Source organism: Papaver somniferum, chromosome 2 (assembly GCF_003573695.1).
Source record: "Papaver somniferum cultivar HN1 chromosome 2, ASM357369v1, whole genome shotgun sequence".
NCBI lineage: Eukaryota > Viridiplantae > Streptophyta > Magnoliopsida > Ranunculales > Papaveraceae > Papaver > Papaver somniferum.
This window is the reverse complement of record NC_039359.1, coordinates 85218271-85245172: the sequence shown is the minus strand read 5'-3', so window position 1 is coordinate 85245172 and position 26902 is coordinate 85218271. Positions and strand designations below refer to the sequence as shown.

General features: G+C 39.0%; 4 protein-coding genes across 4 annotated transcripts; 2 read left to right on the top strand and 2 right to left on the bottom strand.

Moving 5' to 3' along the window:
- The first annotated feature begins 8706 nt into the window (after nt 1-8706).
- Nucleotides 8707-10807, top strand: LOC113348269 (D-amino-acid transaminase, chloroplastic-like). Its single transcript, XM_026591980.1, has 4 exons — nt 8707-9103; nt 9210-9388; nt 9716-10389; nt 10476-10807. Exons 1-4 carry the CDS (start codon nt 8849-8851, stop codon nt 10568-10570), a joined length of 1203 nt encoding a protein of 400 aa, XP_026447765.1. The 5' UTR covers nt 8707-8848; the 3' UTR covers nt 10571-10807.
- A 186-nt stretch (nt 10808-10993) lies between these two features.
- Nucleotides 10994-14782, top strand: LOC113348268 (TOM1-like protein 9). Its single transcript, XM_026591979.1, has 10 exons — nt 10994-11238; nt 11702-11780; nt 11996-12094; nt 12192-12305; nt 12410-12552; nt 12809-12890; nt 13062-13147; nt 13312-13479; nt 13567-13946; nt 14022-14782. The coding sequence occupies exons 1-10, from the start codon at nt 11138-11140 to the stop codon at nt 14618-14620; spliced, it is 1851 nt and encodes a 616-aa protein (XP_026447764.1). The 5' UTR covers nt 10994-11137; the 3' UTR covers nt 14621-14782.
- A 135-nt stretch (nt 14783-14917) lies between these two features.
- Nucleotides 14918-17262, bottom strand: LOC113348267 (cleavage stimulation factor subunit 77-like). Its single transcript, XM_026591978.1, has one exon. It carries the CDS (start codon nt 17163-17165, stop codon nt 14949-14951), a length of 2217 nt encoding a protein of 738 aa, XP_026447763.1. The 5' UTR covers nt 17166-17262; the 3' UTR covers nt 14918-14948.
- A 128-nt stretch (nt 17263-17390) lies between these two features.
- Nucleotides 17391-21899, bottom strand: LOC113348266 (proteinaceous RNase P 1, chloroplastic/mitochondrial-like). The gene is made up of 7 exons (XM_026591977.1): nt 20234-21899; nt 20061-20150; nt 19561-19742; nt 19261-19381; nt 18807-18875; nt 18560-18683; nt 17391-17917 (listed from the first exon to the last, which is right to left on the bottom strand). Exons 1-7 carry the CDS (start codon nt 21788-21790, stop codon nt 17670-17672), a joined length of 2391 nt encoding a protein of 796 aa, XP_026447762.1. The 5' UTR covers nt 21791-21899; the 3' UTR covers nt 17391-17669.
- Nucleotides 21900-26902: the final 5003 nt, after the last annotated feature.

Sequence of the window (26902 nt, the reverse complement as noted above, 5' to 3'; positions counted from 1 at the left end):
TGAATTGGTCGTTCGTAACAAGTTTCTGACTTAGAGTAGTCCACTCCTGGCCAGGTTTCGATCTCGGAGCCTGATATGCATACACTATGCAGAAATATGGTTTGTTTAAGGTTTCGTAGAATATTCCGAAGGAATATTATCTGTAAATGGATGAATTCGTCGTTCTTACCAAGTTTCTGACTTATAGTAGTCTACTCCCGGCCAGGTTTCAATCTCGGAGTCTGGTTTGCATACAATATGCAGAAATACGGTTTGTTTAAGGTTTCGTAGAATATGACGAATGAATCTTACCTGTAAATAGATGGATTCGTCGTTCTTACCAAGTTTCTGACTTATAGTAGTCAACTCACGGCCAGGTTTCGATCTCTGATCCTGGTTTTCATACAATATGCAGAAATAGGGTTTGTTTAAGGTTTCGTAGAATATTCCGATGGAATCTTACCTGTAGATCGATGGATTCGTCGTTCTTACCAAGTTTCTGACTTAGTAGTCCACTCGCGGCCAGGTTTCGATCTTGGAGCCTGGTTTGCATCCAATATGCATAAATAGGGTTTGTTTAAGGTTTCGTAGAATATTCCGAAGGAATCTTACCTGTAAATGGATGGATTCGTCGTTCTTACCAAGTTTCTGACTTAGAGTAGCCCACTCGCGGCCAGGTTTCGATCTCGGAGCCTGGTTTGCATCTAATATGCAGAAATAGGGTTTGTATAAGGTTTCGTAGAATATTCCGATGGAATCTTACCTGTAGATCGATGGATTCGTCGTTCTTACCAAGTTTCTGACTTAGTAGTCCACTCGCGGCCAGGTTTCGATCTTGGAGCCTGGTTTGCATCCAATATGCATAAATAGGGTTTGTTTAAGGTTTCGTAGAATATTCCGAAGGAATCTTACCTGTAAATGGGTGGATTCGTCGTTCTTACCAAGTTTCTGACTTATAGTAGTCCACTCCCGGCCAGATTTCGATCTCGGAGCCTGGTTTGCATACAATATGGAGAAATAGGGTTTGTTTAAGGTTTCGTAGAATACTCCCAAGGAATCTTACCTGTAAATGGATGGATTCGTCGTTCTTACCAAGTTTCTGACTTAGAGTAGCCCACTCGCGGCCAGGTTTCGATCTCGGAGCCTGGTTTGCATCTAAAATGCAGAAATAGGGTTTGTATAAGGTTTCGTAGAATATTCCGAAGGAATCTTACCTGTAAATGGATGGATTCGTCGTTCTTACCAAGTTTCTGACTTAGAGTAGCCCACTCGCAGCCAGGTTTCGATCTCGGAGCCTGGTTTGCATACAATATGCATAAATAGGGTTTGTTTAAGGTATCGTAGAATACTCCCAAGGAATCTTACCTGTAAATCGATGGATTCGTCGTTCTTACCAAGTTTCCGACTTATAGTAGTCCACTCCCGGCCAGATTTCGATCTCGGAGCCTGGTTTGCATACAATATGGAGAAATAGGGTTTGTTTAAGGTTTCGTAGAATACTCCCAAGGAATCTTACCTGTAAATGGATGGATTCGTCGTTCTTACCAAGTTTCTGACTTAGAGTAGCCCACTCGCGGCCAGGTTTCGATCTCGGAGCCTGGTTTGCATCTAATATGCAGAAATAGGGTTTGTATAAGGTTTCGTAGAATATTCCGAAGGAATCTTACCTATAAATGGATGGATTCGTCGTTCTTACCAAGTTTCTGACTTAGTAGTCCACTCGCGGCCAGGTTTCGATCTTGGAGCCTGGTTTGCATCCAATATGCATAAATAGGGTTTGTTTAAGGTTTCGTAGAATATTCCGAAGGAATCTTACCTGTAAATGGATGGATTCGTCGTTCTTACCAAGTTTCTGACTTAGAGTAGTCCACTCCCAGCCAGGTTTCGATCTCGGAGCCTGGTTTGCATACAATATGCAGAAATAGGGTTTGTTTAAGGTTTCTTAGAATATTCCGAAGGAATCTTACCTGTAAATGGATGGATTCGTCGTTCTTACCAAGTTTCTGACTTAGAGTAGTCAACTCACGTCCAGGTTTCGATCTCGGATCCTGGTATGCATACAATATGCAGAAATAGGGTTTGTTTAAGGTTTCGTAGAATATTCCGATGGAATCTTACCTGTAGATCGATGGATTCGTCGTTCTTACCAAGTTTCTGACTTAGTAGTCCACTCGCGGCCAGGTTTCGATCTTGGAGCCTGGTTTGCATCCAATATGCATAAATAGGGTTTGTTTAAGGTTTCGTAGAATATTCCGAAGGAATCTTACTTGTAAATGGATGGATTCGTCGTTCTTACCAAGTTTCTGACTCATAGTAGTCCACTCCCGGCCAGATTTCGATCTCGGAGCCTGGTTTGCATACAATATGGAGAAATAGGGTTTGTTTAAGGTTTCGTAGAATACTCCCAAGGAATCTTACCTGTAAATGGATGGATTCGTCGTTCTTACCAAGTTTCTGACTTAGAGTAGCCCACTCGCGGCCAGGTTTCGATCTCGGAGCCTGGTTTGCATCTAATATGCAGAAATAGGGTTTGTATAAGGTTTCGTAGAATATTCTGAAGGAATCTTATCTGTAAATGGATGGATTCGTCGTTCTTACCAAGTTTCTGACTTAGAGTAGTCAACTCACGGCCAGGTTTCGATCTCGGAGCCTTGTATGCATACAATATGTAGAAATAGGGTTTGTTTAAGGTTTCGTAGAATATTCCGAAGGAATCTTACCTGTAAATCGATGGATTCGTCGTTCTTACCAAGTCAGAAACTTGGTGAAGGCAACGAATGAGAAATTGAATCAGAGGCGGCGCTCATTTGAGTGTAGAAGTCACTAAGCTCTCTGCGTCTCTCTGTTACCTTATCTTCTTCCTCTCTGTGTTGTCAAGATCAAGCTCGTGCTTGACATTTGGTATCATCCAGTACGTTTCTGTCGTCCTTTACAATGACTGATCCTCCAACCATTAAACATGTGGATGCAAAAACTGCAGAATTGCAAGTTATGATGAACAGACTCACGGATCTACATATTCAGGAATCTACAGCTCGTTTAGAAGCAGCAAAGGTACAACAACAAGCCTTGAATACATTAATTACCTTGTCACAAGAATCAAAAACTCAATTTAATACTATTTTCACCCACTTAAACAAAATTATTCCGGCAGAGACATCACCTGAAAACCAATCTTTCTCTGGAAATCCTTTTGCAACTCACCATGACAGCCAAGACGGTCCCAGTCACACCATCTTTCTCAAAACCCCAAAAATTGATTTTCCAAAATTCAGTGGAGAGAATCCTAGGGCTTGGATCCGTAAGTGTGAAATATTTTTTCAACTCAAAGCTGTTCCAGATCATGAAAATCTTGAATTTGCAGCTATCCATTTGGAGGGGAAGGCTGACTCTTGGTTTCAAGATTATCAAGCTGGTAAACCCACGATCTTGGCCTGCATTTTCTGATTCTATTTGTGAGAGATTTGAGGATCTTGCTAGTGAAAATTTTGTTGGTTGCTTCAATAAAGTATCTCAAGTAACCTCTGTGGATGATTATTTTGAGAAATTTGAACCTCTTAAGGCTTTAATGATTCTCAACAATCCAGCACTCATGAGTGTCATAAGTGGCTTGAAGGAATACATTAAACACCCAGTTGAGATGCACAAACCCACCTCTCTCTCTCAGGCTTTCTATTTAGCTCGACTACAGGAGAGCGCCTCTGCTTATCAATACCAACATCAACCAAAACCCCAATCCTTTAAACCACCTACAACCACTTCATACTTTTATAATTTCTCCCCACCACCACCACCCAAATCACCTATTCCACTTTCAATACCCACCACTCACCCACCCACACCATCTCCTCCACCAACCAAATATATTCCACCACCCATCAGGCGCCTCTCCGGAGACCAACAAAACAAAAGACGATCTCAAGGTCTGTGTTACAATTGTGATGAAAAATACACTTCAGGACATCGCTGTAAGCCTCAACAATATTCATGGTCATTACTGAATAACCCATTGATTCAGTTATACAACAACAAACCTCTACAGACGACCCTGTTTAGTCTACTATGGAAATTTCATTACATGCTCTCACTGGCACTATGGGTGCTGACACAATCCGCATTCCAGGATTTATCAAGAAACAGGCAGTAACCATCTTAATCGACACAAGAAGCACTCATAGCTTCATTGACTTAGCATTGGTTACTCAGCTAGGCTGTGAAGTACAACACACAACCAACATGTTAGTTACAGTTGCAAATGGTGAAAGAACGACTAGCACTGGTGTGTGCCATAATCAAATATTTCAAATGCAACACCAAGACTTTTCTTGGGATTTCAGATTACTGCCATTAGGTGGGTGTGACTTAGTTTTAGGAGTTGATTGTCTAGCACATTGGGAGATGTCATTTTTAATCTTGCAAAACTTCCAATCTCATTCCTCTACAATGGTACTCCTATCCTTCTTCAAGGTACTACTTCTAAACCCTCACTTATGATGATGAGTGGTAATGCAATGAAAAGATTTCTAAAGAAAACCACCCCTGCACTGGTGGGTCAATTCTTTCATATATCATCTACCTTGCACCTTCTACCATACCCCCTCAAATACAACATATCATTTCAGAATTTCATGATGTCTTTTCTGAGCCAACCACCCTACCACCACCTAGAAGCTTGGACCACAAAATACAACTTAAACCCGATGCTCAGCCAATTTCACTAAGACTATACAAATGTCCTTACATTCATAAGTCAGTGGTGGAACAGTTGGTACAAGAAATGCTACAAGATGGTATCATTCAAGACAACCAAAGTCCCTTTACTTCTCCAATACTTCTTGTGAAGAAAAAGGATAATACTTGGAGGTTCTCTGTAGACTATAGAAAACTCAATGACATCACAGTTAAAGATAAGTTCCATATTCCCATCATTGATGAGTTATTAGATGAATTACATGGTGCCATTATCTTTACTAAATTGGATTTAAGGTCAGGATATTATCAGATTAGAGCACATGTCCCTGACATACATAAAACTGCATTTAGGACTCACCATGGTCACTATGAATTCAGAGTAATGGCATTTGGTTTAACCAATGCCCCAGCCAGCTTTCAAGCATTGATGAATTCTGTATTTGGTCCATATCTTAGAAAATTTGTCATTATTTTCTTTATTTACATCTTGATTTAGATTTCTAGCTTAGAAGAACATATTAAACACCTCTCTTTGGTACTTACTTTACTCAGGCAACACCAGCTATTGCCAACTATTCTAAGTGCACCTTTGCTCAACCATCTTTGCATTATTTGGGTCATATCATCACTGCTCAAGGTGTCACAGCTGACCCTGAAAAACTTCAGTGCATGCAAGAGCGGCATGTTTCCACAAATTTAAAGAAACTAAGAGGTTTCCTTGGCCTCACAGGGTATTACAGGAAATTTGAGAGAGGTTATGGAACCATTTGCAAGCCTTTTAATGACTTACTAAAGAAGAATGCATTCATTTGGTCTTCCTCAACATTGGATGCTTTTATTTCCCTCAATACTGCAATGTGCTCTCCACCAGTTCTTGCCTTACCTGATTTTTCTAAGCCATTCATAGTTGAGACTGATGCATGTACACATGGTGTTGGAACTCATGCAAGAAGGCAAGCCCATAGAATTTTTCAGCAAACCCTTAGGCCCCAAAAACATGGGACTATCTACTTATGGGAAAGAATTACTAGCTATGGTTATGGCAGTCACTAGATGGAGGCATTACCTTTTGGGTCATAAATTCTTCATAAACACTGACCAACATAGCATTAAATACTTCTTGGATCAGAAAATTACTACTGTGTTGCAGCAGAGGTGGTTAAAGAAGCTATTGGGGTATGATTACACTATCCAATATAAGAAAGAGTGTGATAACACAGCAGCTGATGCACACTCAAGACTTCCATCTGATGCTACTTTAGCTACTTGTAGCTCCTTATCATTCTCCACTCCTACTTGGGCTCAAGAGCTCATCTCCAGTTATGAACAAGACCATGTGGCCACTACCATACTTCCTCAGCTACTACTTCAGTCAGACTCTGTACCCAATTACTCTTACATTGATGGCATCATTAGGTACAAGAGGAGACTCTATGTGGGTGAATCAAATGACCTGAGAAATAACTCATGGAGTCTATTCACTATTCTGCCTTAGGAGGCCATTCAGGGGTGCAAGGCAGCTACCAAATAGCTAAGAGATACTTTTATTGGAAAGGACTGAAAAAAGATATTACATTTCTTGTCAGCCATTGTGATACTTTTCAAAGGAACAAAGTCGAACATGTGCCACCTGCAGGTCTACTTCATCCTTTACCAATTTCCTCTCAAGCATGGCAACATGTCTCTATGGACTTCATTGAAGGGCTACCAACATCAAACAAGAAGGATGTTGTCATGGTTGTTGTTGATAGGTTTACCAAATACGCACACTTCATTGCATTAACACATCCTTTTACTGCTATCACTGTGGCTCAGGAATTCCTCCACAATGTTTTCAAACTACATGGCTTACCAGCATCAATTGTCTCTGATAGAGACAAGGTCTTCACCAGCACATTCTGGAAAGAACTCTTCAAGTCTTTGGGCACCAGACTGCATATGAGCACTGCTTACCATCCACAAACAGATGGTCAACAGAGAGAGTAAACTCATGTTTGGGAAGTTACTTAAGGTGTATGACAGGGCACAAGCCAAAGCGTTGGAGTAGGTGGCTCTCCCTTGCTGAATGGTGGTACAACACCAATTATTACTCTAGCCTACATATGCCTCCTTTTACTTCCCTATATGGATACTCACCCCCCCCCCCCCCCCCCCCCCCCCCCCCCCCCATATGGCCTTTCCCATGGATGTAACTTCTTCAGTAGCTGATGTGGAAAACTATATTAAAGACAGAGATGCTATGCTTGACATCCTCAAGGAGTCTCTTCAAAAATCACAGGCAAGAATGAAGTTTTTTGTGATAAGCATAGAACTGATAGATCGTTTGAAGTTGGAAATCTAGTCTTCCTCAAGCTTCAACCTTACATGAAATCTTCATTAGCCTTGAGAAATAATTTCAAACTCTCTGCTAGATACTTTGGTCCTTTCAGGGTGCAGCAGAATATCGGTCAGGTTGGCTCTTCCACCTACTTCCAAAATACACCCAGTTTTTCATGTGTCACAACTCAAAAAGAAGATTGGTCTCACTGCCACTGCTCTCCCTGACCTGCCACTCACTGATGAAGAGGAGAAATTGTGTTGAAACCAATTGCTGCTCTGGGTTTTCGCTAAGATTTTCGTCAGGGTCAAATGGTGAACCAAGTCTTGATTCAATGGTCCCATACAACACCAGAAGATGCCACTTGGGAGGATATCACTAATGTAACTGCCCATTTCCCAAAGTTTAATCTTTGAGGACAAAGATTGTCTGAAGAGGGAGGTATTGTCATGTCCTGTTTTATGGCTGCCCATAGTATTTTGTAGGTGCTCTCAATAATTGATAATCATTAGAGATTAGTTCCTTATCTTGCTCTTTAAGTCGTCTTTATTGTTAATCATTATAGTAATAACTCCACATGTGTTATGTTGTGGTTGATTAGGGTTAGCCAATAGGGTTTTACTTTCAGTATTTAAGACAATGTTGTACCCTTGGTGAAGGCAATGAATGAGAAATTGAATCTGAGGCTGCGCTAATTTGAGTGTAGAAGTCACTAAGCTCTTTGCGTCTCTCTGTTACCTTATCTTCTTCCTCTTTGTGTTGTCCAGATCAAGCTCGTGCTTGACAGTCTGCTCATCTTCATCGATGATCAAACTTTTCCCCTTTCTCAAACACGCCATAACATATAAGAGAACAGCAATGGCGAAAGGAAAAACAAAAAAAATGGATGAGAGAATAAAGATCCGTGTTTGACAAGAAGAAATCCGATTACTTGGGAAAGTAGAGAAACCCTACATATCTGCAGAATATTGCTGAAAATATGGTCATCAATGCACATATATTTTGGCAGCATTATCCGTCATAAAGATAATATCCTCCGAAGATGTGGACAGGTTGCGGCCTTACCAAGGACACACTGCCTTTGCCTAGGATACTAATCGTTAGACGCATTAGAGAGGCATTCTACGAAGTATAGGAGTTCAAGAAACACAAGCCCAACTACACAAAACGTTCAGAAAGAAAAAGCTCGATGGTAATAATCAACAATGAGCCCTGCCAGCTTTCAAACCCCTTGGCACCTGGTGATTATAGGTAGCCTTGGCTGCCGGTTAGGAAAATTAACATAGACACACTCAACGTTCCCCAAAGCCAGAGCCCTCATTTGTACACTTAAGATCGTGTAATTTTGGCTGAGATAAGATTTTTTAACTTCTGAAAAGTCTGAATTTTGGTCACATTTTACCATTCCTCTACACATCCAAGTCATTTCCACTTTATTTATTTATCTATTATTTATCCTTCAGGTCAGAAAATCCAAAAATCAAATAATACTACCTGCTATCTATTTGGCTTCCTATAGTCTGCCGGCCAACTCGTCCTTACTTGAAAATTTGTTTTAGTCAAAGACGCAAAATGACGCAAAGTCGGACTCCGCGGAATAATCTGCAGAAACGCATGCCAGCCTGCGTGTCATTTACATGTGGCGAAGAAAGGTACTTGTAGTCCAGCTGTATCCTATCTCAACCGTTAATCACTACTCCAGAATATTAATCATTCTCCCCTAGTTGGCGTTCACTACCTACTAGGGATTATTTTGAGAGTTTGATTCACTCAAATCTTTTTTCTTCACCAAATTCTGTACAATTGGTTTGATCTTCCTCTTTTGAGATCACATAAAGAAGTTTCTGATCACACTCATCAATGGCTACGATTCCTTCATATCTACAAAAACCCACATCAAATTCCCTATCAAACTACACCAAAATTGCATCCTCTTTTGATTCGACGCAAAATCTTGGGTTTCAGGGAATTGGGTTTCGTCAATTTAGTCTTACAACTCATGGAAAATCACTTCAAACACGAGTCAAGGCTGTTCAGACCTCTGGTCAAACAACAGAGTGTACTAATAACAGTACTGTAATTCATGATGCTGTTCCTCTTCTCTCATCTTCAGAGGTTCATTTTTTTTTATCTCAATTACTTGCTTTTATGTTCATGTTTGTGCAATCTTTATTTTGAGTTTGTATTTTTTTAGTAATAGAGTTAAATGCACATGTCCTAGGTTATTGAAAAGCTAAGAGCTTACAGAGGAAACCATGAAAGTAAGCAGAATTACATGGCTATGTATTCTAGTGTTGTTGGTGGAATTACTACTGATTCTTCCGCGATGGTCATACCCATTGACGATCACATCGTTCATAGAGGACATGGCGTTTTTGATACAGCTGCAATCATAGATGGGTAAGCATATTTACTGCTTATTTTTACTTAATAGCTACCTGAGTTCTTAACTGGTCAGCATGATTCACAGATGTCGTAGCTTATTATCTCCATTGCGCATTTCTCCACATGTCTTCGCATTTATTTTTGCTTGTTAAGTAACTCATACTTTCTCAGCTTTTGTGTGGATAATTTTAGTGTTTTAGGAATTCTCCAGTTAAATGAGTACTTACTTTCATGTTCGGTTATAGCAATAATCCAATCCTTTAGTCAGCCACTAAGTTGATTTTCGACTTCTTTGGGGTAACCACTAATCAATTTCTGTAATGTTTTTGTTTTCCATCTTAGACATCTCTACGAGCTAGACCAGCATATTGACCGTTTCTTAAGGTCAGCAACCAACGCAAAGATCAACCTGCCTTTTAACAGGGAACAGATAAGAAGCATCCTGATACAAACCGTCGCAGCATCAAAATGTAGGGAAGGATCTCTACGGTATTGGCTCTCTGCCGGACCAGGTGATTTCCAACTATCTCCAGCAGGCTGTCATCAATCCTCTATGTATGCAATTGTGTTCCAGGATCAAAGTCCTCACCTTCAAGAAGGGGTTAAAGTGTCAACTTCAACGATTCCGATTAAACCACCCCAATTTTCCACGGTGAAGAGCGTGAATTACTTGCCGAATGTGCTTTCAAAGATGGAAGCTGAAGAAAAGGGTGTTTTTGCTGGAATATGGTTGGATGATGATGGCTTTGTTGCAGAGGGACCAAACATGAATGTGGCATTTGTTTCTAAAGAAAACGAGTTTCTGATGCCGTACTTTGACAAAATTCTTAGTGGGTGCACGGCTAAAAGAGTTTTGGCTCTTGCCGAGGGGCTTGTGCAGAAGGGAGTAATTGCTGGAATGAGGGTGGGAAATATCACTGTGGAAGAAGGAAAGGGAGCCAAGGAGATGATGCTTATTGGAAGTGGGACTCTTGTGCGTCCTGTGGTGCAGTGGGATGATCAGGTCATTGACAGCGGTAAGAATCACAAACAGATGTTCAATTTCTAGTTACATTATGTATGAGACTCAATTTAACTTGTCATTGTGATTGGCTTTTGGCAGGCAAAGAAGGTCCAGTTGCACTGGCACTTCTTGATCTTCTTCTGGAGGACATGAAATCTGGTCCTCCGTCAGTACGGGTACCTGTTCCTTACTGAGCCTTGTGCGATGCTATTTCCCGCAGGATACAGAATCAATCAATCGTGCGGACAGCAGAATAGATAGCTCAATTTCTCAAGTCGACTTCCAATGTTTCACATTTTCTTTTGTGATTTGAACAATTTATCTAATTGTGTAACAGAAGTTACAGAACCATGTAGTTCTTGAAACATGTAGCATTACAAAATCTTACAAAATGCTTAGCTGCAAATTTAAGCTAATTTTGGATTATGTCACCAAACTCTTAAACAAGTCAAGCGGCAAACCCATTTTCACAGGATAGGCTACAGCTCTCTGCCGCTCAAAATAGGGTCATCCAAAGCCATACGGCCCATACCCAAAAAAGCAGCTGCAGTGCAATATCCAACGTCAAAAATTTGCCCACCCCTCATAACCATCATGCAGTTTATTAACCATCCGTCCAAAGAAACATGGATCGCAAAATCCGAGAGATTGCTGTTCTGCAGAAACGAAAGAGAAAACATGAGAAAAGAAAAGGAATAGAAATTTTAGAGAGAAAAGGGATTGAAATTCTTTGACGAATTTATTGAGAAATTATTTGAAAAATGGTGCATCATTTGGTTGAAAGAGCAACAAGTGATAAATTGATTGGTCCTGATTGGGCAATGAATGTTGAAATTTGTGATTTGATGAATCGTGATGCTACGTATGATTCTCAACCCTTTCCCTCTTCTTCTTTTTTATGAAACATCATTTTTTTGTTTACGTTTTAATATTAATTTCTTATGATTTTAGAGATTTTGTATGTGTTGTTCAATTCATTTCTCAATTTCTGTTGTATATTCTGTGCTTGCAATTTGCACCAATTTCGTGCAACATAGTGCAATAATTGTATGATAAAGGGTTTAGCTTAGCCTATTCCGCTTCAACAAAGAGCCGGAATGCACAAATGATTCATATTCCTGTAAAATTTGATGATATGCTGAATTTCAGTTTACATATTCCACATGTTTAGCTTAGCATTCCTTTTGTGCTCTGAACAATGTAGAATACATGTTTGCTTAGATTTTTGATTTCTTGTTCGTATGGAAATTTTGCCTGAGTGTTCATTTGCTACTGCAATATGCTTGTTTAGATCAATATTCTCACTTTCATTTTTGGTTCATCAGGCAAATCAAGGATATTGTCAGAGGCATTAAGAAGCGGCTTAAAAGTAAAAATCCAAAAGTCAAAGTTCTTGCTCTTACGGTACGCATCTTAATCCCTGTTGTTAGTCAATGCCTTGATCATGTTATAACGGTTACCATGGTAATGGCCGCTTGTGATGTTACAGCAGTTGTTTCCAAAAAATCGCAATACCTACCTAAGCAATATTTGTTGCATCAAGGCCTCAATTAGTAGCATTCCAGCCGAACAACTCCAAATGAATGACTGCTAATTTGGTTTCTGTTTTCCTATACCAGCTTCTGGATACGGTTCTAAAGAACTGCGGAAATTTTGTGCATATGCATATTGTGGATAAAGAAATTCATCTTGTGTTGGTGAAACTAGGAACAAAGAAGGTTTGGATATGCGTAACTTGTGTCAATTCAAATTTTGGACAACCTTTGAGTTTGTTGTAATTATTGTGAATTATTGTTTGTTCCATGCTTTGCCCAGTATAATGAGGCTGTCTCAGATAAGCTAGACTCCGTACTTGAGACATGGAAAGAAGTTATCGGTAGTGCAAGGCGCAGACATCCACAAATTTATGATGCACAATGTGATATTGCGGTACAATTAGGATTTGGTATCTAGAATGATGCCAAGACGGCATTGTGATTTTTACTTTTTCTTTTTTATATTTACTTAGACAAATTGTCGGTTTCTGTTTCCAGCGTGGAGGTGGACCTGTATTTGCCAAGAGCTCTGACATGCCCTTACCCATGTACACTACTACTACTCGAATGCATCCTTCTACGTCAGATACACAAAATCATGGGACTGACTCTTCATCTGATTCTGAATTTCCAACCTTGAGGTACACATATGAGCTTCTAATTCACTATGCCGGTTTACCTAATCAGGATAACTCAATATATTAACCAAATTTGTTATTTCGTATCCTCAACTGCGCATTTGCTTGCTTCCCTCCTATACTGACATATCCTGTTCTGCATCTATCCAATTGAACAACTAAATGTGTTACCAATGTTAAAAATTTCCGTTAACCTGATTTTCTAAGGAGAATGTGCTGGCTGTTCAGGTGATCTCTTAACTTGTATTACTTTTTCTAGCCTGACAGATATTCAAAACGTGAGCGCGCTCATAGATATCCTGTCAGACATGCTAAGTGCTTTAGATCCTGCAGATAAAGAGGTGAAGTGAAGTTCTTTTCCTTTTTCCTAGTTGGTTCCTTTCCACAAACGAGTTATTGCACTCATATCTTGCTTTAAGCTCGGCTAAATATTATTCTGCACTATGCATAATCAAGTAAGCCGCTTGCAGTTTCTATGCATTTTCTGATCATCTCAGTTGGTCGTCTAGCAGGGGCTCAAACAGGATGTTCTTGTTGATCTGGTTGCACAGAGTCGTTCCTACAAGCAGAGATTGGTACACCTTATCAACACAGCTTCGTAAGACTCTTGCTTAAGTTTCATTTCCCGGACAACCCGTAACGATTTTAGTTGCAATTTTTGAGTATCTTCATTCTATTATTACCCAAGTTGGAGAGTATGTGAAATGTTGTTTATTATGGGACATTATAAAAAAAATGGCTGAATATGTGTTAGCTGTTTAGGGATGAAGAGCTTATTCGTCGAGGACTATCATTGAACGATGACTTACATCAAATACTAGCAAAGTATCAAAGCATGGTTTCAGGAACGGCTGTACAAACGGAGAAGCCTGACCCAGATGCGCCGCTAATGGATATTAAGGATCTTATTGTTACAACGGAAGATGTGGGGTAATGCTCAAATTTCTTAAATCTTCTCAAAATATAGATACATATCAAACTTGAAAGACACTAATGAGTATTATTCTATCAATGCAGGTCCAGTACAAGTATTACTGCAGCCAATCAACCTCCACCAGGTCCCATCATGGACCTTCTCAGTTTTGAAGACCCTGGCTCTTCAAATGCAGGCGAAGAACCAACTAAAGAGGAATCACTAGCAATTGTTCCTGTGAATGATAATGAACAACAGCAGCCAAACGGCGTTGCAGTATCTGAGCCGAATAATGCTCTTGTTCTTGCAGGATTGTTTCCTCAGACAGCACCAGATCCTTATAATTCCCATCCAAACTATCCGGCTGGACAAATGTCACCGCACTCGTCGATGCTACAGTCTCCGAATCAGCAACAAATGTTTTACATAAACGGAAATGGAAATTCTCCACGAAATTACAATGAGCAGCCGCAACCTCATTACGGTATGCTATATTTCCATATTTTTTTTCGTACTTTTCTTTTCTTTACCCCGTTCTCACCCTTTGAATCTGCAACAGGCGGAAGTTATGAAAGCAGTGGTACCCTGCCACGACCACCTTGGGAAACTGAAACGACAGACAACAACGAACTGGTGGGAAATCATCAACAGCCTCAGCAGCTACAAGTCACTCAATTGGTGGTCACACACACACAACAAATGCCTGGTGCAACTCATTCCTATTCTATGGGAAATGGTAACATGGTTGGGATGCACATTCAACCAATAACGGATGGCCAGATGACGAACATAAATTATCAGACAATGCAGAACAACCAACTTGTTGGTATTCCTTATTCAACCCAAGGAGGCCAAATGATGGTCATGCTCCCTCATCAAGTACATGCTAGTCAGATGAATCCACATATGATGCAACAGAACAACCAGCAGTTCCAAGGTGGTTATGGGTATGATCATAGTCAAGGGGTTCAGTATATCAACCAGGGTATGCATGGTCTCTCCGTGCGAGATGACAACTCTAAGAGGGACTACACTTCATACGTGCCACCTATGAGGAAGCCAAATTCAGGGGATAATAAGCTGTTTGGTGACCTTGTAGACATGGCAAAGGTGAAGCAAAAGCCTCCTCCTGTCCATGATACAGGTGCAAGTGCATGAGTTCACAGTTTTCGCCATCTTAATCTCTCTTCACACACATTATCTGTCATTAGTACTACCTATCCGGTAAAAAGGAGAAATATATGTATAAAGGTAAAACATAAAAACGAAAATTCGATATTTAACAATGATGAAATATAATGCTAACAAATAGTTACAGAATATAATTGCAGTGAATTTCTAACTCAGTCCTGTAATGCCAATTTTCATAATTCTGGTTGGCTTGCGGCCTTTCATTAAATGTTTAAAATTGAATTACAGTCACAGTGTACATACAAAAGAAAGATTGCAGTAAAAAAATGTCAAAATAGCGCCAATTTAAAGTACATCAATTACTCGAAACTGCCTGAGAGCTCTCTCCTGAGAACGAACTTCCACTACTACCGGATGCGGATCCAGTTTGTGAACTGGTGACTCCTCGAGCTTTCTTCATTTGTCTAATCTTGAAAACATCTGTTGGAACTGGTTGGCTCTGGACAGGGGTTTCATCATTTTGTTGCCTGTCCATGTCTTTTCTCTTTACCCCTGAATGCATTTGTTTAGTTAATTTGACAGGTACACCACCTGGGTTGGGGCGCGACTTGTTTGCACCAGAAGCGTCATTCATGATAGGTCCTGGGGCTAATTTTCCTGTCTGTACTGGAGGAAGATTACTCTGCAGTAATATAGATAAGACTATGTCCACATCCGGCGCAGGCCCATCAACAGCAGGCAAGTTTCTTACGAATCCTGCCAAAGCTGGAGAAAACGCTCCCAAAATTTCATTAAGTGATTTTGTTGCCCCAGTCCCCCCAACTAAAGGTGCAGCAGGAGCAGGTAATAAGGATTTTGAAGTAGCTGGGGATTCTGTGGTGTTAGGAAGTAATGCAGCATCTTTAGCAGGTGCTGCAGATGTTTTTGCATCGTTGACGCCATTTGGTAGAACTGACTTTTCGGCCTTCTTGTTGATATTTTTCACAAGACTGTTTTGACGCGCCAAATAATCCAGGTCTTTAGATGAGCACGGCGATAGACCCATAAAACTGTACCTTGACACAACATCATGTAAAGAACTCTCGGACGCGGAGGATCCGTCTTCACCTATTCTAGAAAGAGCTTCTTTCCTCCTTTGCTCTACTTTCAAAATACTAGCCAGATTGCCGTATGTTTGCTCAAACTGGGTGTACCGCTTCCAGACCTCTACAGATTTCTCTGGTGGGAGCGAGCTCAAGGCCCTCTCAAACAATGAGCGGACATTCTTATCATCATTTAAACGGCACAAGAAATCTGTGTATTCGAGGATGTACTCAGGCTCATGCATAAATCTCTTCATACCAGCTTCAAAGACATTGTGCGCCAACTTTGGATCCTTGTCCTGACAAAATGCCATCATTGCATACGCAACAAAGACATGATACGTGCAGTTTGGAAACTGATGAGCATCTACGAAGTACTTGCGAGCTGCTTCAATTCCTTCAGTTCTTCTCAGAAAACGGATGAATTGTATGTGTGCCAGTGCACTTGCATTCACCCCATCCCCCAAAAGGCTCTCATAAATCTTCTTAGCAGACTGAATTTCACCACGAGATTCCTCCATTTCCGCGTAAGCATATTTCAGCAATTCAGAATCAGGCAAAACCTTCAAAGCCTTCTGATAAACTTTGACTGCAAGATTCATAGAACCATTATCTGCATGCCATGTAGCATAGTCATACCATACATCTGGATAATAACATAAATACATTAGACACTGCTCGTAGTCGAGGATAATTCGACTCTTAGAAGCTTCACTATCTATCCTCTGCAGGTTCGCTTTTTCAAATGCCAGAAACCTTTTCCACGCCATGTGTTGCTGCTCTTCCTTGTCAGATCCAGTTGGAGGTACTGCAAGCATATTCCAATCAATGCCATCAACCAATTTCTTTCGCTCTCTATAGACGGCCTTGGCGCTGTTGTGTTTCGGTTGGTATTCTGACACTTGATCTTTTGCTAATGCACGGCTGACAGAGTTCTCAAATTTCTCATAATCCTTCCAAATTTGCTCAACCTGATGAGTAGGTGTAACGATAGCCTTCTGGTACACCTTCCTTATCGAAGCCATACGTTGAGACTCCTCATGTGGATCTGTAGCCGGCAATGACTTCAAAAACGTAATATACTCAATCCATACAGGTCCAGATGCAATGTCAGAACCAACATAATTAAGCATAAACTCAAAAGCATTCTTGGTCTCTTCTTGTCCCTCTGCACCCTTCATGTCATTCAATTTCCTTATCAAACGAATATAACAACGCCATAGAGCAATTTGACGATTCTCTAATAAACAGCGACCGAATACCTGTTTAGCTGCAACATCATTGTTTGCAATCATGTATGCCTCCACGTACTGCTTCCAGTACTTTGCAGCTGTTGGAAACGCTGAGAGAAGTTGCTCGTATATTGGTGCCGCTTCTGTTATTGGCAAACGCTGAGCTTGATTTGCTAGAATTTCCGAGGCTTCAACATTATACTTGTCAGCCATTAAAACATCTCTTGCTTTCTTTACCTTAGCTTCTGCCATGTTCATCTCTGTTTGTCAATCGACGAGAGATTTTTTTTTTTTGCAGAAGCTGAAAAAACAATCGCATGGGATGGGAAATATAAGATGGAGTGCCCTCCTTATATAAGCTTCTGTATGCGTGATGGTAACGCGTCTTAGCTGAGAACGGTTTCCTTTTTTAGAGTGCTTCTAAATCTTCTAATCTCAGGCCAAAACCGCCTTTTGGCGTTACTTATTTTTAGAAATTGCGCAGAAGCAACTGGAAGCTTTATATTTACAGTACTCCTTGAATAGGAAACCCATTTGAGTTGATTGATGTTTGGAATCCAGTTCCTTTTGAAATATACAATCCTACCTGTAACAGAACCCAGAGATTACATTCTGACACAGATTAAACTCAATTTACATCTGATAAGCAAGACCAGTGTGAAAACTAAATGCTATTAAGGGAGCTTTCTGCAAAAAAATTTCTTTGAATCTGCTCTGCATGGAAGATGTAAGATCTGTGCTTTGAATAAAAAGAGGTGCCACTCAGATTTGGAAGTCAATTGTGCAGCCACTAAGTTTCTCAGCATTCTCAATGTCAGAAATAGGGGTTTGATAGTTTGAGTTTGATAATAGTGAAGCTGATAAAATATTTCTAAGGTTCCTGTAGGTTTCTTGTGCAGGAGGGGGTTGAGTATTTTCATGTATCTTTGAACCTTCACCATGATCTGATGGCCGCTGCTTCATGATTTTACTTGGAGATTTGCTCTTCATGTTGTTTGGAAGATGTGCATCTGTTTCAAGATATGACATTAGGCCGAATAAACCAGGTGACTTGCGAAATCACGTTAAGCAACTAAGATTATTTTACAATATGGTAATAAAGAGGGGGCAGTTAAAGATCAATAGAGCAATTAGGATAAAAATAATATGGAAAATAACAACGAAACACAACAAAAAGATACTGTTCGGCAGAATTCTATGGCAACTTAGCCAGCTCCATTCTATATAGAGCCTGCACTTACATGGGCACTGATCAAAAACCATAGTTAAGACTTCTGACGAAATGTTGTGACAGATTGCGCTTCAAGTCCCAGTTTTGGCTGATACTGGAGTCAGAACTCATCTTGAACTACTACTTATTTCTCATGACTTTTCCAAAATAGGTTGGTAAACTTTATCAAGAAACTACTAATATCACACTTCACTAACAAAGAAAACAAAACTTCTGATAGTGTTTTCTTTAAAATATTTCTTCTGCAAAATCAGGGTGAAAAATGTGGTAGTGTTAAAAAAGAAGACCAAAAGTGTCACAGAACTAGGTGCAGGGTCTCATATAACTCGTGAGCTATAAGAAAGCCATAGTCCATCCATGCTCCAGACAGAGAGAGAGGGAGAGGGAGAATGATATTGGCAAGTTGGGTTCTAGTGATTACCCTCATGTCTTTTGGGAAAATCTTGGTTTTCAACATGCATGCGTGTTGCACAAAGCCAAGTTCTATCCCTTTCTGAATCTTGTTCTGATGCAACCGGAATATGCCAGTGTCCACACTCTGATTCCTGTATCATAAAGAATAGGGCAACTATGTCAGTTTCAGAATCTATGCTTCTCATTAAAGAGATAACACATGAATTGTTACTCCACATTAACATTGAAGCAGGCTTGGACAAAGTGAAACTGACCTGAATAACAACAGAACAAGGAGGAGGCATTTCAAATTCTGGACCCCACTCGCTGAAATTAAAATGTACCTTCATGAAAACCAGAATATGACTTGTTAGCACCACAGGTGTAGATGGAGAACATATTAGACTCAGAACCTTTCTTTCATCTGACAGATAAAATGGAAAATTACTATCTCGTTGAGTGAAAGTCACAAACATGGATCAAAGAGATGTTAAAGAGTCTAGAAATGTTAAGATAGTATTTTGGGGTTTCCCCGCAAAACTCCCTCATTTACATGTTGCTTAGAAATCGCAAACTAGGAGGAGTGAATAGCAATCCATTAGTTGATCAGAAAAATATTCACTTTTTCTTCTTGTCAGTTCAGTGCAAGAATGATACAGTGTTGTTTGTGTCTGTAAGACTTGAAATTTCAGCAGAAAAAGAGTTTGTACAATGAACAAAATTACCTACCTGATGCCTTTCTTTCCATCTTGGGAAGAAATCATTTCCTAAAAGTTGAAATATATGATCTCGCATTTCATCGTTGGTCACCAGTAAGCACTTAAACTTTATAGCTGCATATAACCAGTACCTGGAGTATAGGTAATTAATCTTGGGGAGTGAGAATACAGAAGGAGAAAGAAAAAGAAAAACGAAGCATGCGTGAACACCAACAGATACACTGATTTGTCAAAAATAACAGGATAACAACTCATTTTGGAGAATAATATATAAGTAAACTTTGTGGGACCAAAATTATCATATGCTCACCAATCATCATTTGATCCAGTTGGTGTAGCGAAGATTGCATCTGCATTCTTCCACTTCTCTATAATTTTTTTATTTGCTGGTTCTTCCATTTTGCCTCCTTCAATACGCTTATGATGCACAATAATCAGAGGCAACTTCTTTGAAGGAAGCCTCTGGCGAATTCCATTGACAATAGCATTCACCTAGAAATGCGACTAAAAATTAGAAGCATGGTAACAGATATATATATAATTCTACAATGAAATTATTGAGTTTGTGTATAGTCATCCTAAAAAGAACTTGGCAGAGAGCGGAATGCAGCAAAGATCATCAATTGATAATATTCAAGGTTTAATAGGATCTCATTGTCCATGTGGGGCTATTCTCAAAATGCCCCCTCACAAGTGCTGTTATATTGAGCCTTTACACTTTCCACTGTGTAATGTGGAGCTCGCAAGGACCCTGGTCTGATACCATGGTAAAAGAAAAATGAAGCTAGCCGAAGGGAACAACAAAATTACCTTAGATACTGAAAAGCTCTTTTGGGTAAAAAGACCCACATTAGCACCGTCTACCACTGCTTCAAAAGGTCCATAATAGTCCAGCCATTTCTGTAAATAGTATGTCCCTAATTGATAAAAGCCATAAAACAAAGTCGAACTGAAATTGAAAGTTGAGGGATACCTTTTCATACTTGGAATCTCTGAAAGCTTGAGTTTTTTTCTCTCTTCATAGCAATAGATGCCACACATTTAGCAAAGTTCTCAGTCTCAATTGGATCTAGATCTATGGTAACCAATTTCTCCCCACAGCCCTCACAGTAACCATCAGCTCCAACGTACGTTATTTTCACTGCCCAATTTCCCTTACCCAACCAACCCTGACCATGCCAGCCGCCACCGCCATTTTTAACTGCTTCCAATATCAATGCCTGATCCCATTTTCTCTTCCCAACTCTTGAAGCTGCCTTACTTCCAAACCATTTCTCAATCAAATCTGCAGTAGAAGCTGATACTTTCCTGACACTGGTTCTCAGTTTATGCAACACATAATAGACTTTGTCCGCTGTTCCAGTTTCAACACTTACTTTCAACAGTGCTTCAAGTTCAGGCCCTTCAGGGTAAACCCCATTTTCCAACATATGTTCTTCAACTTTGAATGCTTTTTCAACATCTCCTTTGCTGCAAAAAGTGAATAATGCAGGTCCATACGATCTTAATCTGGGGTTTATACCAAGTTCTTTCATTGTATTTACCATCTGGAGTGCCATTTCTCCATCACCAATCGACATTGCCAACCGAGCAACAGAAGTCAATGCCGCTTCATTCAACGGAATCTTCTCCGCACACATCTTCTCATAGATTTCAAAACCCTTCATGCGGGCAATTCTTTTGACATTATCATCTACCCGCAATGCACAATCTTCCCTCTCACTCATTCCTTCGACAACATCATCTCCAACACTCATTATACTGAAAGTCCTACTATCATTCCCACTTTTCATTGGGGTAACAACACCAACAGCCGCAGACGAACAAAGATAGAGAAGCACAGTATAATGGTATTGACCTAATTCAAGATTCTCTTCCTTCTGAACTGAATCATACAGAGAAATTGCAGTTGAAAAATCCCCTCTTTTAGAACACTGATCCAGCTGAATTCGAAATTGAACTTCCACCATATCAAGCTTCTTTTTCTTAGGATATTTCTCCTCAATCACCTCACTCTTATCAGACTTATTCCCCATCTTTTTCCCTCTAATAATATCTCTACTACCTTTACTTCTCTTAGGTTTAGTCTCTACCTTTTCATCATCTTTAGACCTCAAAGAAGAAACCCCAGAACCCATTTCTCTCTTTCTTCTAGGCTCAACAACATCACTATCTCTTCTTCTATATTGTCTCTCCATTTTCTCCCCCATTAATGAATTAAAATCAGATTTTTTCTTTATCCTTTCTTCTCTAGACCTTAATGGAGATAACCCATGATTCATTTTCTTATCAGAATCAATAACTTGTGTTGCATTTTGATGTTGTTTATTAGCTATTCGTGGTTCTAATTTGCCACTAATACTTGCTTTTGTTATAAAAAGTGAGGAAATTTCTTGATGAAGTTTGTGTTTCAGAGTGAAAGCATGAGAAAGAAAGTGATGGGTATTTGAATTAATATGTTTTGATGAGGACTTACTTGGTGTTAGGCTGAGGAAGTGTTGTTGTTGTTGGCGCAGAGATTTGAAGCTGAAGGTGGCCATGGCCGTTGGAACTGGAAGAGTTCTTCCACCAGTTCTATCTTTTGAAACTGCTTTTTTTTTTAATGTAAAAGAGGAGAAGATAAGGTAGAATTCGCTTATTTTCCCCAGTGAGTTTCTAGATTGTTAAAAAGAGGAAATCAGCGAGTTAATGACGATTTTTTGCTTTCCCCTGCAGAGATGCATTTATTTTATTTTATTTTGCTGGATAATGCTATTAGCTCTTGGTACGAGGCTATCGTACGATTTTAACCTTCATAATGCAGTCCATAGGAAGATTTCACCTTACTTATCGTAAAGAAGTACAAGAAAAGAAATTGAATTGATGTTACTTCTTTTGTTTTAGTTGGCCTCAAACTTATTCCTAAACTACAAAATTTGTATACTGAGTACACTTTCAGTATCCTTGGTGGTTTTGTTTTAGGAAGTATAGTTTGGTTTACTATTAATTTCTATTTGTTGGTTTACCAAATTTGATTTGGTAAAAGACCTCCCCCTGTAAATGGAGAGGATTTGTTATTACACTTTTCAGGGCCTATTTTTGGCATCATAGTTAGCATAAACAATGAAGGATAGATATCTTTCAAATTCATAGTAGAAACGATAACTAATAACTTAAATTAGAAATATAGAACATTATCAGTCGGTACCTAAACTATCTTACTTAGCATAACACATAAAACACTGAAAAGAAATTGAATTCATAAAACATATAGATAGCGAAAGTTGTTGTCGGATCAGAGCTTAATAAGCAATTTCGCCCCTGGCCTCTGCTTATTCTGCAGCTTCATAATTTTCCTTACCCTTTTTCCAATTATACCTGATTTCCGTTCCTCGAACATATTCATATTTAAATCCCGACGGCATTTCGCTGATCAATATGTTGGCATCAACTGGTAAACCTTGTGCAATTCTCCTATGTATCTCTGCATTAACATCTCCTCCCAACCTCTCCTTCTCTTCTGGTTTCAAATTGCAGTAGCCAAACACTTTGCTTGCTCGGCATGCATAAACTTATCAATCCCACAATAATAACAAAAGTAATAGTCAACCCTATGAAGATGATCATCCCTGCAACGCATTTTCCTAGTTAATGAAATAAGAGCACCCTCGAGAATAACTTCATGCGGACAAACCATTTTCTAAAAATTTCTCTCGTATCCTCCTCTGCTCTCTTTTCTTATGAACACCCATAGATAATCCATTCTTTTATAATGTTATTTAGGTACGCACATTTAATGTTTGATTAAATCCTCCTTTGCTTTTGTCTCCCATCGAGTTTCTTCGCCTTAATTTAATGAGATGCCTTGTTAAATCAAAATCTCTTAGGTTCTCGTAACACGTTTTGCTCTTGATTCTCTGCATTCTTATTTATTGCCCTAGAATTAATTGTAACAAGAAAACCCATAGATTATAGGTTCCTATCGATATTTCATGCAAATAATATGTATATGTTTGTGTTATATATTGACCGCTGAGGATTGCAGGCTAGGTTGTAGGTATTCATGTACTAATAGCTTAAAATCTTATCTTCTTTCACCTCGAGCTTTTAATCTTTGGTTTCCCCTGATGACCCCTCCCCTAGCTATGTTGATAGGATTTTTCTTCCTTTTGATTGATTTTGTGTTTTCGGTTTTAGTTACTTATCTTATTATAAAAAAAAAGTGTATTATTTCAATTTTGAATTTTCATATCTTTTTTTGCACGTATAGATAAGTTTATATTCCCCAAAAACTTTCAAGATTATCTTCCTCGTACCTTTGTTTTGACTTAGATTTAAAGTTAGCTGTTGTCGGCACATGATAGGATAACGTTTAGGTGGATTTTTTTTTTCAATTTTAGTATCTTTCACGGGTCCTGTTTAGAGCCAATTTTTGAAAACACTTTGTACCCAGCTTCTCTATTTATTCCCCCTCTGCTTCTTTATTTTCTCTGGATCTTTCTCTTTTTCCCTTCTCTTGCAATGGGAGAAAATTTCAATATCTACAAGCATCTAACTGGTCTTTCTTTAGCACAAAGATACGCAAACCATAATCACATTGGTCTCCTTCCTACTCCCCCTTCCTTCTTTAAAGACTTTGGAATCAAACCTTTTAGTATACTAGCAAGAGTTTTTTCAATAAAAACCTTACAACAATGGGAAGTTAGAGGTGCTCTTAACAATTTCTGGGGAATTCAGTTGTGCTTTCAAATTAGGGAGATTGACCCAAACCTTTTTATCATTAATTTTAAAAACAAAGCATATTTTCACTGGATATCCACTAATGGTCCATGGTACCATTTTGGTAATGTCTTGGCAGCCACCACTGCTTATCAAGGAATGAATATATCAACTGATTTGGTTAAGAAAATCCCTATCTGGGCTACGATTTCTAATGCTAAATGTGAGCATAGAAGTGAGGAAATGTTAGGCTTAATTGCGAGTAAGATAGGACAAGTTTCAAGAGTTTATATTGGATCTGATACCCCAAACTGCAAACCAAGAGTTCTCCTCTGGATTAACATAGAGAAGCCTTTAATTCATCACCTATTAGTGAAAGTAGGAAGTTTTCCTGTCACCTCCATTTATTTCAACTATCTCAATCTTCCTTCTAAATTTTGCTCGCATTGTTTGAGGTTAGGACACAAAGTAGGTGGTTGCGTTGTACTTCAGGGTAGACCGCTTGAAGACATTTATGATATCACCATTAATTCTCCTTCTCCTGGCGACGACATGAATTGGTTGAATGGTGTACTTGTGCAAGTTTGGAATCCAAAGGACAACTTTGATCATACAGGAGTTCCTGTTCCAGTCCAAGAATACTTAAATCAACCTGGAGTCAGAGAAAATTTCCTTGATATTTTTAGGACATATGTAGATGAAGAACCTGCCCTGCATAACAGCAGGTGTAATACCATGAATAGAACACACCAGAACCCTCATAACTCTTATGATGTCCTTGGTCCCTTTATCATTACTGAAAGTTCTTCTTCTGACGAAGATATGCCTCTTGCATTATCCTATGTCTTAGGGAAAAGGACCTTCCCTTTTAATCTGCCTGAAAATTTTATTCCTCTTCCTTCTTCTGAAGAAGGTTCTTTCCGATCAGCTAACTCGGAAACGTTCTGAGTCATTGCTGAATCGGAACCAGATACGATTGCACGTTTAGAAGCAGGACCGGGCGAGGCTAGCTCCAACCCGGTTTTAATTTCTGGTTCCTCAGAATAGCTAACAAATACTACACCTTTGGTCAAAAGAAGACTTTCTTTTTCTTCTTCTGACTTTGTTGGGGATTCTTTCGAATCCCTAATTTCGCCCATTCATCATAAGAATTCTTTGATTGCATCTCCCATTCATACGCCTGATTTCGACATTGCATCATCTTTCAAAACCCCATTAACACAGCCAAAATCTGCATTTCAAATTTCAGTTCCTAATTTCCTTTCCTCTTCATCTTTTGAGCATCTCTGATCTATTCCTTCAAAAGATTGAGTTTTTTTAAAAATTGATCAATATGGATCGAATATTTCTGAAAACTTGGCTCGCTCAAGCACTTATCAACTAATTCCTTTCCCTGAACTTATCTCTTCAAAGCAAAAGAAAACGACTCAGGTATTTTTTTTTTCTAATAACTATCACTTCTTATTCTAGTGCTTAACTGTAATCTGCTAAAACTGCTTGCTTTCCATTTTTATTTGCTCTGATTAAGTATTCATAAGTATGCTCTGATGGTTTTTTTTTTTAAGTTATAACCTGGTGAATTTTTATATTTGAACAACCTTAAGTGATGATAAGTAATTTCTTCCTTTTCTCCTTTAAGGATAAGTACCTTAAGCTATGAAAATTTTGGCTTGGAATGTGCAAGGGTGTAGAAACCCTTTAACCCAAAATCATTTACACAATCTTCTGAACAAAGAAAAACCTGAAATCCTTTTTCTATCTGAAACCAAAAACCAAAGACCCCTAGTTAAAAAACTAGTATCTTCCTACTCAAATTATCATATAGTAGACCCTATAGGTGCTGCAGGAGGACTTGTGGTAGCCTGGATAGATGAAATTCATTTTGAAATTGTGAAATGGAACATGAACATGATTAATATCATTGTGAATAACTCTTCTGACACTAAACAATGGGTACTGACATGCTTCTATGGCAGCCCTTATCCTCATAATAGGAATGAAGCTTGGGACTTCTTAGAAGAAATAAGTAATCAAGTTTCTCAAAGACTTATGCCATGGATTGTTTTAGGATATTTTAACATGATTTTCAACCAATCGTAGAAACTAGGAGGCATTCCTTTCAAGAAAGATAATTGTGATTACTATGCTAAAATCCTAGAAAGATCTGGTCTTTATGACCTAGGATATACAGGAAATGACTTTACTTGGTATAACCATAGGGAAGGTATGCAAAACATTCAGGAAAGATTGGATAGAGTTGTGACAAATTTCGAATGGCACTTGCAATTCCCAAATGCCTCTCTATCCAACCTAGTTGCAGTAGGATCAGACCATTGCCCTATTTTGTTAGCCCTACATAACAATACTTCTAAAACGGAAAGAACTTTTAAGTTTTATGACACTTGGCCGAATGATATTTCATGTATACAAGTTATCTAAGGATATTGGTCTCCTTCTCCTGATTATGAACCATCTTCTAATCTTGTCCATAATCTGAGAACTATAGGAGAAAATCTATCTGATTGGAAAAAGAATATTTTTGGAATTCCAATCAAAAAAATAAATAAACTACTAAAAGACATAGAAAGACTGCAATCTCAAAGGGTAACAAATTTTCAAAAAAATAAAATAAAAGGAAAACTAAAGGAATTAGAAGTCCTTTATGATACTCAAGAGGCTATAGCAAAACAACAATCAAGGGACAACATAATACACATAGGAGAAAGAAACACTAAGTACTTCCATACCATCACCTGAGAAGAAGAAAATGGAATACAATCCAGAGTTTAACAAACGACCAAAATATAGTTACTAAGGATAGAAAGGAAATCCACATTATTTTAACATCTTACATTGAATATCTTTTTATGGAATCTTTCCCCGCTTATGAAATATATGATCCTATATTTAATAATATACCTTCCATCATCTCTCCCTCTGACAATGAGAAGATC

Coding starts and splice junctions, on each gene's coding strand:
- LOC113348269 (XM_026591980.1), top strand. CDS start 8,849: ATGGCTACGATTCCTTCATATCTACAAAAACCCACATCAAATTCCCTA. Junction 9,389..9,715: donor ACAGCTGCAATCATAGATGG/GTAAGCATATTT, acceptor TTTCCATCTTAG/ACATCTCTACGAGCTAGACC. Junction 10,390..10,475: donor TGATCAGGTCATTGACAGCG/GTAAGAATCACA, acceptor GGCTTTTGGCAG/GCAAAGAAGGTCCAGTTGCA.
- LOC113348268 (XM_026591979.1), top strand. CDS start 11,138: ATGGTGCATCATTTGGTTGAAAGAGCAACAAGTGATAAATTGATTGGT. Junction 11,239..11,701: donor TTGATGAATCGTGATGCTAC/GTATGATTCTCA, acceptor TTGGTTCATCAG/GCAAATCAAGGATATTGTCA. Junction 13,148..13,311: donor CACCTTATCAACACAGCTTC/GTAAGACTCTTG, acceptor TTAGCTGTTTAG/GGATGAAGAGCTTATTCGTC.
- LOC113348267 (XM_026591978.1), bottom strand. CDS start 17,165: ATGAACATGGCAGAAGCTAAGGTAAAGAAAGCAAGAGATGTTTTAATG.
- LOC113348266 (XM_026591977.1), bottom strand. CDS start 21,790: ATGGCCACCTTCAGCTTCAAATCTCTGCGCCAACAACAACAACACTTC. Junction 20,151..20,233: donor CAAGCTTTCAGAGATTCCAA/GTATGAAAAGGT, acceptor TACTATTTACAG/AAATGGCTGGACTATTATGG. Junction 19,382..19,560: donor ACTGGATCAAATGATGATTG/GTGAGCATATGA, acceptor CCTATACTCCAG/GTACTGGTTATATGCAGCTA.